At 41.0% G+C, this 13,317-nt stretch overlaps 1 protein-coding gene across 5 annotated transcripts in view; it reads left to right on the forward strand.

Annotated features, from left to right (window-relative positions):
• arhgap10 (Rho GTPase activating protein 10) overlaps positions 1–13,317 on the forward strand; it is a 305,162-nt gene that overhangs the window by 249,404 nt on the left and 42,441 nt on the right. For all 5 annotated transcript variants that reach the window (XM_041193989.1, XM_041193998.1, XM_041193964.1 and 2 more), the window contains one exon: positions 4,591–4,738. In XM_041193989.1, the coding sequence (XP_041049923.1) occupies positions 4,591–4,738 (148 nt within the window). The remainder of the gene's footprint in view (positions 1–4,590; positions 4,739–13,317) is intronic.

A 13,317-nucleotide genomic window follows, 5' to 3' on the forward strand; every position in this document is an offset into this window, starting at 1 on the left:
ATTTTGATGAATCATTGTTCCACCGGGCAGAGAAGTTAATTACTTTTAGATCCTTTGAAGTCAATTCCTGTCTCTTGTTCTCTCAGAAGCCAAGGGGTATTCACACCTTTTAGAGGATACAGTGGACATCCCTGGAGGAGCCTTTGCATTTTAGTGATCTTTTTAGCCAATTCTAGATTCATGAGCCTGACCAGATTTGAACTAACACAGAAAGATGCCATGTTGTCTGTCAATACTTCCATTGTGAAAAAGGCTTCTAAACACAATTTAAAGGTTTTTAGAAATGTACCTTTAAAACAGTTGTCCTTAAAATCTGTAAGATCATAATTACACGTTTGTGACAGGCACCTTATTGAATGCCTTTTTGAAATTCTAGTATACAATATCTACTAACTCCGCTTAATCTACACTAGTATTTACATCCTCAAAAAGATCTAATGAATTTGTCAACACGATTTCCCTTTTGTCAAACCGTGTTGACTCTGTCTGATCATGCTATGATTTTTTAAGTGCATTGTTAAGGCTTCCTTCATAATAGATTGCAGCATTTTCCTGGTGTTTGTCTAACTGGCCTGTAACCTCCTGTTTTCTCTCTGCCTCCTTTCTTGAATGATAAGGCTACATTTACTAACTTCCAATGCACTGGGACCATTTTAGAATCAAGGGAATTTTGGAAAATCACAACTAGTGCATCCATTGTCTCTACAGCTATATCTTTAAGAATCCTAGTGTGCAGGCCATCAGACCCTGGAGATTTGATGGATTTTAGTTCCTTAAGCTCCACTAATACCTTTTCTTGGCTGATAGTAATTACTTTAACTCACTTAACTATTTGGCTACCCTCTAGTTCTGGGATGTAATTTGTGACTTCTACTGTGAAGGTAGACACACAGAATTTGTTCATCGTTTCTGCCATTTCATCATTTCTCATAATTTCTCCAGTCTCTGCCTCTAAGGGAACAGCATTTACTTTAGCCACTCTCCTTGTTTTTATATATTTGTAAAAGCCCTTACAATCTGCTTTTATATGCCAGGCTTCTTTACTCTTGTTCTATTTTTTCCCTTTTCTTCTGCTTCATTTACATTCTTACATGGGCAGTGGGCGTCATTGGCTAGGCCAGCATTTATTGCCCAATCCTAGTTACCCTTGAGGAGGTGGTGGTGAGCTGCCTTCTTGAACTGTTGCAGTCCATGTGGTGTAGGTACAACCACAGTGCTGTTAGGAAGGGAGTTCCAGAATTTTGATCCAGTGACAGTGAAAGAGCGGCAATATATCTCCAAGTTAATATGGTGAGTGGCTTGGAGGAGAACTTACAAGTGGCGGTGTCCCATGCTTCTGCTGTCCTTGTCGTTCTAGGTAGTAGCACTCACAGGTTTGGAAAGTGCTGTTGAAGGAGCCTTAGTGAGTTGCCAGTGAATTTTGTAGATGGCACACTCTGCTGCCACTGTGTGTTGGTGGTGGAGGGAGGGGATGTTGAAGGTCGTGGATAGGAGACTAATAAAGCAGGCTGCTTTGTCATGGATGGTGTCAAGCTTCTTGAGTGTTGTTGGAGCTGCACTCATCCAGGCAAGTGGAGAGTATTCCATCACACTCCTGACTTGTGCCTTGTAGATGGTGGACAGGCTTTGGGGAGTGAGGAGGGGAGTTACTTACTGCAGAATTCCCAGCATTTGATCTGCTTTTGTAGCCACAGTATTTATATGGCTGACCCAGTTCAGTTTCTGGTCACTGGTAACCCCCAGGGTGTTGATAGTCGGGGGGTTCACCAATGTTAACATCATTAAATGTCATGGGGAGATTCTCTCTTGTTGGAAGTAGTCATTGCCTGACACTTGTGTGGCATGAATGTTACTTGCTACTTATCAGACCACGCCTGAATGTTGTCCAGGTCTTGCTGCCTATAGGGACAAACTTCTTCAGTGTCTGAGGAGTCACGAATGGTGCTGAACATTGTGCAATTTTCAGTGAACATTCCCGCTTCTGACTTCATGATGGAGGGAAGGTCATTGATAAAGGAGCTGCATATAATAGGACCTAGGATACTCCTCTGTGGAACTCCTGCAGTGATGTCCTGGGACTGAGATGATTGACCTCCAACAACCACAACCGTCTTCCTTTATTCTAAGTATGCCTCCAACCTGTAAAGCGTTTTCCCCCTGATTCCCATTGACTCCAGTTTTGCTACGGCTCCTTAATTGCCCTTTATTAGTTTCTAAATCTCTCCCAATCCTCAGATCTGCTATTGTCCTTTACAATATTGAGCCTTTGTTTAATATAATACTGTCCTAACTTCCCCAGTAAGGCATGGATGGATCTTTCTCGCTGAGTTTTTGTTCTTTAATGGACTGTTTATTTACTAACATACCTTTTATCCTATTTGCCCAGTCAACCTTAGCCAGTTCTCCTTTCATACCAAGGCTTTGTTAAGTTTAAGATTCCTGTTTTGGATCAAATTTAATATGGAATTCAATTGTATTATGATCACTTTGCCACAGAGGATCTTTTACAATGAGATTACCAATTAAAAAGCTAGATCTAAAATAGCTTTATATTCCTAGTTGGTTCCACAACATATTGTTCCAGGAAGCTGTCATATTTTCACCTGTATAGAATGGACTACTTGCTGCTTGATGTAGCTGCTAAGACAATGATGGTACCATTTTTATATCCTTGGTAGACACTTTAATAAAAGCATTACAATTAAGCATCCCTTAAGCTTTTTTAAGTGCATGCTGGTTTAAGCATTTTCAGTGCAGCATTCTCCCAGGTAAATTGATCCGCACAACATATGTGATTGAATGATATCAGGAAATTAATCTTCATAGTAACAAGTTACAGTGAATTGTCTTTGTGTTTAAATGGTGTCTTACAATGTATAAGACTCTTGTCAGTTATATGCAGTAAATGGCATTAATTCCCTTTTATTATCCAGTCCAGCTCTTCAGAGGAATATATTAAGAAGAATCTCAGAAATCAAATACGTACACTGTGTACTTCTAGTTAGAGGAAGGTGCATATAATCTGCTCATCAGCATTACGATCATTAGTCTCTCATAAGCCTTATATTATCTGTGCATTAATGTGACATTGTTTTATAAAGAGAATTGAGACCACAAGCAATGAAATCAATTGATCACTATAAAAGCATTACTTTTTTAAGCAGAGCTTATTTTAATTTTCATGAAGTAAGTTCACTGAATTCTAATGGCACTTGAGTTGATCATTACTTTAACCTTAATTAGTTTGGAATCAACATGTCCTTAATAGTGTGATGGCTTAAGTAACAGAATTGACTTTGTATAGCAATATAATTGCAAAGTAGTAAAACTTGGGATAGATTGTCACTCCGATAATCCACAATTTGAAGATTTATCCAAGTTTAGCTTTTGAATCTATTTTCACTCTTTGAGGGCTTTTCATACAAAATCATATTACTCAGACAATTAACAGTGCTGCACATCATGGGCTGAATTTTATGGGGCCTGCAGGAGTGAGACAAGAGGCGGGTGTGCTGAAAAATTGGGAGGAATGGTGGAGGCCTTCATGCTGCCAAGGCAGTCTGCCAGTGATGGGGAAGGTGGAGGATGGCCTTGCTGCGAGGCCAGTGTCCATCCCTATCTCCTAGCTGGATGCAGCCCCAGCAGTGGCCACCACCCTTGGTGGCTCTGCTGAGACTGAAGAGTTGCCAGCCCTCCAAATGGCCAGATTTCCAGCACTTTGTTTTTATTCCAGATTTCCAACACCCCCAGTATTTTGCTTTTATTTTGGCTATTGGAGGTGGGCTTCCAACCCTTAAGGGGACAGGAACCCCCAATTGCAGATCATTAACTGCAAGATGGTTCTGAAATCCAACCAGGGCTCCCCAAAAGGCAGATGCAAGGTTGCCTTCAGCTTTCTGACTCGCAGTTGGGGCCGCTGCCACCCTGACAAATTTCAGCCCCACATGTATGGAAATTTACATGATTTGTTTCAAGATATCAAACAGATTACTTTCCCTAATATGACAATAATATGAAATGTGACATATCTCCAGAGCTCTAGGATATCTTTATACTATCTAAGATTTGATGCATTCATGGAGGAGACATTGGCAAAGTGGTAATGTCATTAGGCTAGTAACCTAGAGACCCAGGTTAATGCTGTTGAGTCCATGGGTTCAAATCCCATCATGGCAGCTGCTGGAATTTAAACTCAATTAATAAAATCTGGAATTGAAATCTAGTCTCAGTAATAGTGGCCATGAAACTGTCATTGTTGTAAGTTATAAAATCCCATATGGTTTTCTAATGTCCTTTAGGGAAGGAAATCGGCTATCCTTACTTGGTCTGGCCTACATGTGACTCCTGACCTACAGTAATGAGGTTGACTCTTAACTGCCCTTTGAAATGGCCTTGCAAGCCACTCTGTTCAAGGGCAATTATGGATGGACAACAAATGATGGCCCGTGAAAGAATAACAGAAAAAATGTGAAGCAAATTACTTCTGGCTTAATTTATGCTTTTGTCATTCAGAACAAGTGTTGATAAAAATGGCTTGATGCTAATTTTGATGTGGGCTTTTGAGCCAAATCTACTCTTTGTTCATTGCAGATATTCAGGACAGTTCCAGATGCCAGTGTGGGCCAATCAGACACTTCGTCAATGCCATCCTCGAATACACTGACCAGGCGGACATTACATGGCCCACGCCATTCAAGGCCCATAGCTGTGTACAATGTTTCTGTGGACCTAAGTAAAGGTAGGAGCAAATTTCACTTTCAGTACATAGAAACATGGCTTTAAAATTTTATTTTGACATTTCTATCTGGTATCATCTGATCTATTATCATTTTATTTGGTTGGTGGGGATGAAGAAAAATGTTGAAACTTATTTTGTTTTCTTATCCACTCTTGCGCTTAACACTCACTGCACTTCTTCTGGTACAGAATCTTGCTTGAGACCAGTTCTCAGCTTTCAACTGTGGCACTCTGTTCTCAACTGTTTGGATGTTGGTGGTGGGACAGGTAGTGCAGACAGTGACCAACATGATTGGACTGTTAACTTTCTTTCCCCCTCTGTGGGGGCTGCCAAGTTTAATGAAGTTTCCAGTTTATTGCTCAGTTGGGTTGAATCGGGCTAGTTTTCTGTTGTGGTGTTGCATTTGTGAGGAAATGAATTAAGAGTACCGTAACTTAAGATCTGTAGAGCCTGTGAAAAGAAAGCGGTTTCATCACATTAGTCTGGATTGGATTCAATCTTGCTCATGGATCATGGTCACCATGTTAAATGAATAGTGTGTCCACCCACTGACCCATGTTATCTTGTGCTAATTTGCAATGTTTCCTTTAGAAAGAAATCCTCATTAAGGCTTTGCAACCACATTTTTATGGTGTAGGTGCCCAGTTTCAATCTGGTTAGTTGCTTTGAGGTTGTGATTTGAAAAATTCAAATAGGTTTTCACACATCCAACCACACTTAATAAAACCTGTCATCATCTGGGCTTTGAGATTTAAACCTGGCTGTGATATATTTGCAAGTTATGGGCTTGCAGTAGTTAGAACAGATGTCTAGAAAAAAAAAACCTAACCATATTCCCGTTTGGTGATTATTTTGACCTCATCTATTGACTTTATTTATTAGAGTATTAAAAGGGCCTAAGCCTTTTAAGTAGACAGGATGACAAATTCAACAAATTGTAAATGCTGATGGTATTGCGTATTATGATGGCATTCTGCAAGCTTGCCATTCAAAATAATATTCTAAGAGTTTTAGTTTGATCTTCACAAGAAGAGAGATTGGCAAGTGGACTCTGATTGTTAGTGGCATTTCCATGGAAAATGCACCAGTTAATGGTGACCGACAGTTAACACAAAGCATTGTTCGAAATTTAAACCAGGTAGACTCTGGTTGGTCAAGGCATTTTCCTGAGGAATTAACCAATGAATGGCTATCACTTATTTTGTTTAGCAGAAACAGGCACAATGTATGTACATGTCCTTTCTGTTTGCAAAGAACGGGGCCCTGTGTATCAATATATGTAACTTCCAGTACACGCAAGTGTGCCACATTGCAAGCCTGACTGACAACCTTAAATAGGTTGTCAGTGTAATTTTTAGCACATTGAGGATTATTTAGCAAATGTTGTCCAATCGCGGAATCACATCTAATGTTGGACACCATGTTTTACAATTTTACAAGCATGGGCTGGTTATACCTTGCCCGTTGTGAACAATGGAAAGGACATGCTGTTTGATACGATCCACCAGTCTTTGGGATGTACGGCCTACACACCATGTGTCACACTGGCACTGGAATTCATTCGCTACATGACACATTTGTGTGATAGCCAGAATGTCTTTTTGGCTTGATGGCAGCAACCTGTTAGTGGTGAATACCACTTGTGTTGCTTTGATCTTCCTATGGAACTTACCCATAAAGAATCGGATGAAATGGGGTTTTTTTAATGAAGCAGATGACTGTGATTTGGAATGCATTGCCTGAAAGAGTGGTGGAAGCAGATTCAACAGTAACTTTCAAAAGAGATTTGAATAAGTACTTGAAGGGGAGAAAGTTGCACGTTTCTGGGAAAAGAGCAGGGTTTGGGAGTAATTGGATAGCTCTTTCAGAGAGTTGACATAGACACGATGGGTTGAATGTCGTCCTTTTGAGCTGTAGGTTTCTATGATAAGGTCACCTTTTGGCTTTTTAAAAAAAAGTATTTTGAACCATCTTGGAAATTTAAGAGGGCTATATCTCCAAGCTTTCCAACTTAAAAGTTGATTTTTTTTTGGTTAATTTTTTTGGCACAATGTATAGGGAAGTTGACATAGAAAGGAAACCATTTCCACTTTTATTAATTTCTCCCCAGTCCCACTTTTTCATCGTTGGGCCCCAGGTTTGCTCCCAGTATCAGCATCACATTTGCAAATCTATTATTATGTGTTAGTTGAAGTGTCCATACTGTTCCAAGGATGTGCCTTAATCCCATACTCAAAAAAGCACTGCCTACAGCCTCAAACTGAATTTCCCCCCTGCCCTCAAAGTATCCATTTGGCCTTTTTGAGTAAGATTCCGAATTTGTATTCAGCCCTTTGCTGTACACTCATGTCTTCCACGAACTCAATTAACATTGCTCAAACCTCATTTTCAATAGACTTTTACAAATGGCATAGAGAGGAAATTTTCATCCCATCAATTTGGGATGCATTTGAATCCAGGCTCCAGTGGTGATAGACTACTTGATTGCAAAATATACCACTCAGTTTCACTATAGCCTTGCGTTGCTTCTTTTGTGGTTAATCCCTTCCAGAGATCTCCTTTACCAGATTTCTGTGAAATGTAGGTCAAAACAACTAAAGGTCATTCAGCTGCCTACTTTTCCCTTGTAATTTAACTATTATAATTTCCTTCCAATCTTAGCACCAAATAAATTTCTACACTTCCATTTAAGCCAGCAATAGCTCCATTTGTTGAATGCTTCCGCTGAGTCAGCATTTAGAGTTGCATCACAGCCTAAGTTAACTTTTAAGCATGAAATAAAAAAAAGTCTTTGATTTATATAGCACCTTTCATTGTGTTTAGAATGCTCCAAAACACTTAACAGCCAGTTAATTATTTTTAAAGTGCAGCCACTTGTTTAAGTAAGCAAAAGTAGCATCCAGTTTGTACGTGATAAGGCCCCACAAGCAACAATGAGATGAATGATCAGTTAATGTGTTTTGTTGGTGGTGTTTAAGGGATCAATCTTGGCTAGGATGCCAGGGGAATTTCCTCCTCTTCTAAAATTACCATGGATTCTCTTATGTTCATCTGAACAGATAGATGACCCTTTGGTCTAATATCTCGAGTACAGCCCCTCTGACAGCGCAACCCTCCTTCTGGACTAAAGTGCCAGCCTAGGTTGTGTTCAAATCCTGGAGCAGGATTTGAAGCCCTAATCATTCCAACTCTGAGCTGAAAATGTACTTCCTCTGAGCTAAGGCTGACACTAAGTGATTACTTGTGTTATATTTACCTCCGATTCCCTTAGCTTTCAATTGTGACATTTACTTTTCTTGATTCAGCACAATAATTATGGGACATTCCCTGTTCTTTCTCCCTGAAAATGACTAAACTTATATTGCAATAAAGAAGGTAGCAATGCCATGCTGACATTTATTTTGTAAAAGATAAATTACTTTAATTATAGTTTATTTCCTTGGATATCATTCCTGCAACTTCTTTTCCCCTAAGCATCCCTGATGAAAATAAATTCTTGCAAGGCATTTCTTGCGTCAGTAAGTGTCTTGTGCTTAATTAATATTTGGTATCCATACTCATGATTAATAAACAAGATGCTAAACCATCACAAGTCAGCTTAGATGATTGGCAGCAGCATCACCTCTGATCCAGATGACACAAACTCTGCTCCAGAACTTGAGCACATAATCTAGATTGACACTTCAGAGTGCAGAACTGAGAGAGTACTGGTTTGTTACCAGTGCTGTTTTTCAGATGAGATGTTAAATAGTGGTGCTGACTGTTCATGTGGATGTCACAGTTCTCTCTGGTGTCAACCAACAGCATAAAAAAAGTTGCAGAATGGTCATTTATCTCATTGCCTTCTGAGAGATCTTGCATTACACAAGTTGTTGATCACATTTGCCTACAGAACTACAGTGACTATGCTTTAAAATATAATGATTAATTTTGAGATATCCTGAGGATATAAAAGGTGTAGTATAAATTTAAGTTATTTTTCTTATTTGAGAGCCTGCTTTTTCTATCATAATCTCCATACAGGGAAAAATGTCTCAAACATCTATTCATCTAATCAAATAAGTGCAAAGCGATTGTGACTAACAGCTGGGTGGAAAACTCTGGCAACAATATTCAATACCTCTCTGGCCACAGGAGATGTGCCAAAGGACTGGAGGACAGCCAATTACATAATAGTACTGTTATTCAAGAAGGGAGGAAGGGGTAAACCAGGGAACTACAGGCCAGTCAGTCTATCCTCAGTGGTGAGGAAACTACTGGAAGCAATTCTGAGGGACTGAATTAATCTACACTTGGAGAGGCAGGGATTAATCAAGGATAGTCAGCATGTTTTTGTTAAGGGGAGGTCATATCTGATCAATTTGATTGAATTTTTCGAAGAGGTGACCAGGTGTCTAGATGAGGGCAATGCATTTGGCGTAATCTACTTGGACTTCAGTAAGGCTTCTGATAAGGTCCCACATGGGAGACTGATAACGAAGGTAAGAGCCCTTGGGATCCAAGGCAGATTGGCAAATTGGATCCGGAATTGGCTGAGTGGCAGGATGCAGAGGGTGATGATTGAGAGATGTTTTTGTGACTGGATGCCTGCGTCCAATGGGGTTCCACAGTGATTGGTGTTGGGTCCCTTGCTCTTTATGGTATATATAAACGATTTAGATTTGAATGTAGGAGGGTTGATCAGTAAGTTTGCGGATGAGACGAAAATTGGTGGGGTGGTAAATAGTGAGGAGGATAGCCTTAGATTACAGGAGGATATAAATGGGCTGGTCAGATGGGCTGATCAGTGGCAAATGGAATTTAATGCAGATAAGTGTGAGGTGATGCACTTGGGCAGGACAAACAAGGCACGGGAATACACGATGAATGGTAGGACCCTGGGAAGTACCAAGGATCAGAGGGATCTTGTTGTGCATGTCCACAGGTCCCTTAAGGTAGCAGGACAGGTAGATAAGGTGGTTAAGAAGGCATATGGGATACTTGCCTTTATTAGCCAAGGCATAGAATATAAGAGCACAGAGGTTATGCTGGAACTGTATAAAACGCTGGTTAGGCCACAGCTAGAGTATTGCGTGCTGTTCTGGAACCCGCATTATAGGAAGGATGTGATTGCACTCGAGAGAGTGCAGAGGAGATTTACCAGGATATTGCCTGGGCTGGAGAGTTGTAATTATGAGGAGAGATTCAATAGACTGGGGTTATTTTCCTTGGAGCAGAGGAGATTGAGGGGGGATATGATTGAAGTGTATAAAATTATGAGGGGCATAGATAGGGTAGACAGTAAGGAGCTTTTCTCTTGGTGGAGAGGTCAATAACCAGGGGGCAAAGATTTAAGGTAAGGGGCAGTAGGTTTCGAGGGGATGTGAGGAAGAGTTTTTTCACCCAGAGGGTGGTGGGAATCTGGAACTCTGCCTGAAAGGGTGGTAGAGGCAGAAACCCTCAACATTTAAGAAGTATTTGGATGTGCACTTGCGATGCCTTGGCATACAAGGCTATGGGCCTAGTGCTGGAAAATGGGATTAGAATAGTTAGGTACTTGTTTGACCGGTGCAGGCTCAATGGGCCGAAGGGCTTTTTTCTGTGCTGTAGACCTCGATGACTATGAATTTGAGTTTCCGTTCAACTCCTAGCAATTGAAAATCGAAACAAATTGCCGTGGCGACTTTCTTTAAAATAAATCCTGTGGGCCATTGGCATAACTGCAAGGATAGATTGCGCAAGAGATGGAAAATGACATTGGAGTACTGATTCAATAATTGGCTTCAGTTGGCCTTAAACGAAAGATGTCAGCATAAAAGGGGCAACATGGAAATGATAATATAGAAAAAGAAAGAAACTAAAAACTTGAATTTATATCGCGCTTTTCATGACCACTGGATGTCTCAAAAGCGCTTTACAGCCAATTAAGTACTTTAGACTTGTAGGGCAGAATAATATGGGAGGGGGTGTTTTTAAAGGAGGGAGCGGGTTGGAAGGAAAGGGGTGTTCGACCTTAGAAGGAGCCACTCCATGATTGGCAAAGGGCAGCCCCCGAAGAGTGATTTATGCCCTTTACACATTTTAAGTGAAAAAGATTGGGCTGCCTACTCCCGTCTGGCCACCCACGCCGAGCACTATATGGCATGGGCAGGATTTTATCCATTGATTATTCAGTTAAATTTGACAGGTGGGCTGCCGATTTCAGCGCCAGCCCACACCCCATATTATGGAGACTGAGCTCGGGGGTGGGTGGGAAGGTGGTGGTGTGGGCACCCACCCTATTTTACATGCACACATCCCCCAGCCGTCCAGGGGTATGTAAAATTCAGCCCGTAGTCACCGCTATAATGTAAGAAAAGTAACAATAAATTAATCACAGGAAAATGGGCCATATTAATAATGATCATGGGCTTAATTTTCTCAGAGTCAGAGAGACTCACATCTGTCATTGGGAAAATGCTGGAGTCCATTATTAAGGAAGAAATAGCAGGGCGTTTAGAAAAGCTTAATGCAATCAAACAGAGTCACCATGGTTTTATGAAAGAGAAATCATATTTGACAAATTTGCTCGGCTTCTTTGAGGATATAAACAGAGTTGATAAAGGGGAACCAGTAGATGTAGCGTATTTGGATTTCCAGAAGGCATTCAGTAAGGTGCCACATAAAAGGTTATTGCACAAGATAGGAGATCACGGTATTAGGGGTAATGTATTAGCATGGATTGAGGATTAACACACACAAGACAGAGAGTCGGGAAAGACGTAAATAGTGGAGTGCCACAAGGATCAGCCCTAGGGCCTCAATTATTTGCTATCTATATTAATGACTTGGATGAGGGAGCAGAGTGTAATGTATCTAAATTTGCTGACAATACACAAATAGGTAGGAAGGCTGTTGTGATGAGGACATAAGGAATCTACAAGAGGATGTGGATAGGTTGAGTGAGTGGGCAAAAACTTGGCAGATGGGGTTTAATGTAGGAAAGTGTGAGATCATGCACTTTGGTAGGAAGAATCAAAAGGCAGACTATTATGTAAGTGGAGAGAGACTCCAAAAAAAAAGTGCAGCACAGAGGGATCTGAGTGTTCTTGTGCATGAAACACAAAAGGTTAGCATGCAGGTGCAGCAAGTAATTAAGAAGGCAAATGGAATTTTGGCTTGTATTGCTAGGGGTTTGGAGTTTCACAATAGGGAAGTTTTGTTACAGCTGTACAGGGTGTTGGTGAGGCCAGAACTGGAGTACTGTGTACAGTTTTTGTCCCTGTATTTAGGAAAGGATATACTGGCATTGCAGGCAGTTCAAAAGAGATTCATTCGGCTGATTCCCGGGATGAAGGTGTTGACTTATCATGAACAGCTAAACAGGCTAGGTTTTTATTCGTTAGGGTTTAGAAGAATTTGAGGTTCTCTTATTGAAATGTACAAAATTCTGAGGGGGCTTGACAGGGTCAATGTTGAGAAGATGTTTCCATAAGTGGGGGAATCTCGAACTAGGGGACATAGTTACGGAATATGGGGACACTCATTTAAAACTTAAATGCAAAGGAATTTCTTCTCTCCGAGGGTAGTGAATGTCTGGAATTCTCTACCCCTGAGAGTTGTGGAGGCTAGATCACTGAAAGTATTTAAAGAGGAGGTAAATAGATTTTTGAAATATCAGGGAGCTGAGGGCTGTGAGGAGCTGTCACGATAGCGAAGTTGAGGCCAGGGGCAGATCAGCCATGACCTTATTGAATGGTGGGGCAGGCTTGAGACTCCTGCTCCTATTTCTTATGTTCTAATGACTCAAGTGTACCTTTAAAAATGGTGGCCAGTGCCCGATTTCAGGATTTCCTGCCCCATTCCCGGTGCCCCCTTTTCATCAAGGCAAGATAAGGGTGCAGATTGCAAACCCACAACCTCCACTCCCCACTTGCCTGGCTCCATTGTGGGGTTAGGTATCTTCTAGCCCTCTGCAATTTTTGTGAAGTCAGGCCAGCTTTTCAAAAAGTCATGGTTCATGGCCCCTCAGTTGTGTCATAGACCATAGCCTGGATGAGAGAACCTTTTGAAAGGTAAGTTCAAAAAGTCTTCCCCATGGCCCCCGTGCCAACCTATGCCCCTCTATCCACCCCGCATGTGCTCTCATACTCTCCATGCTAGGCTATGCTCCTCTACCAACTCCCATGGCCCCTCATACCCTCCATGTCTAGATATGGCACTGCCATGCCCATTCACCCAGTATACAGAACCAATGAACCGTATAGTAACAAAAGCATGTGTGAAAAAGCTTTAAGAAGAACAGTCATTCCTTCATAACTTTCTACTTTCTTTAAAAAAAAAACTGGTTTTACTGCAGTCCTATTAGAGTGTCACTCATCCAGACTTTTAAAATCTCAATAGCAGAAACTACAAGCACTTGACACTATTTTATCTTGATTAAATAAACATTGTGCAATTGACAGAATAGATCACATGGAAAGAGCTGTCAATCACGCAATAGGCTCAGCTCTTTCAACAGGCTAATGGATGACTGGGCTCTCAGGCAATATTGCATAATGAAGCTTGTCATGGGGACGAGGCCATGGTTGGGGAGTGGTTGAACAGAGGGGTGTGGTTTG

Source organism: Carcharodon carcharias, chromosome 1 (genome assembly GCF_017639515.1).
Source record: "Carcharodon carcharias isolate sCarCar2 chromosome 1, sCarCar2.pri, whole genome shotgun sequence".
Taxonomy (NCBI): Eukaryota; Metazoa; Chordata; class Chondrichthyes; order Lamniformes; family Lamnidae; genus Carcharodon; species Carcharodon carcharias.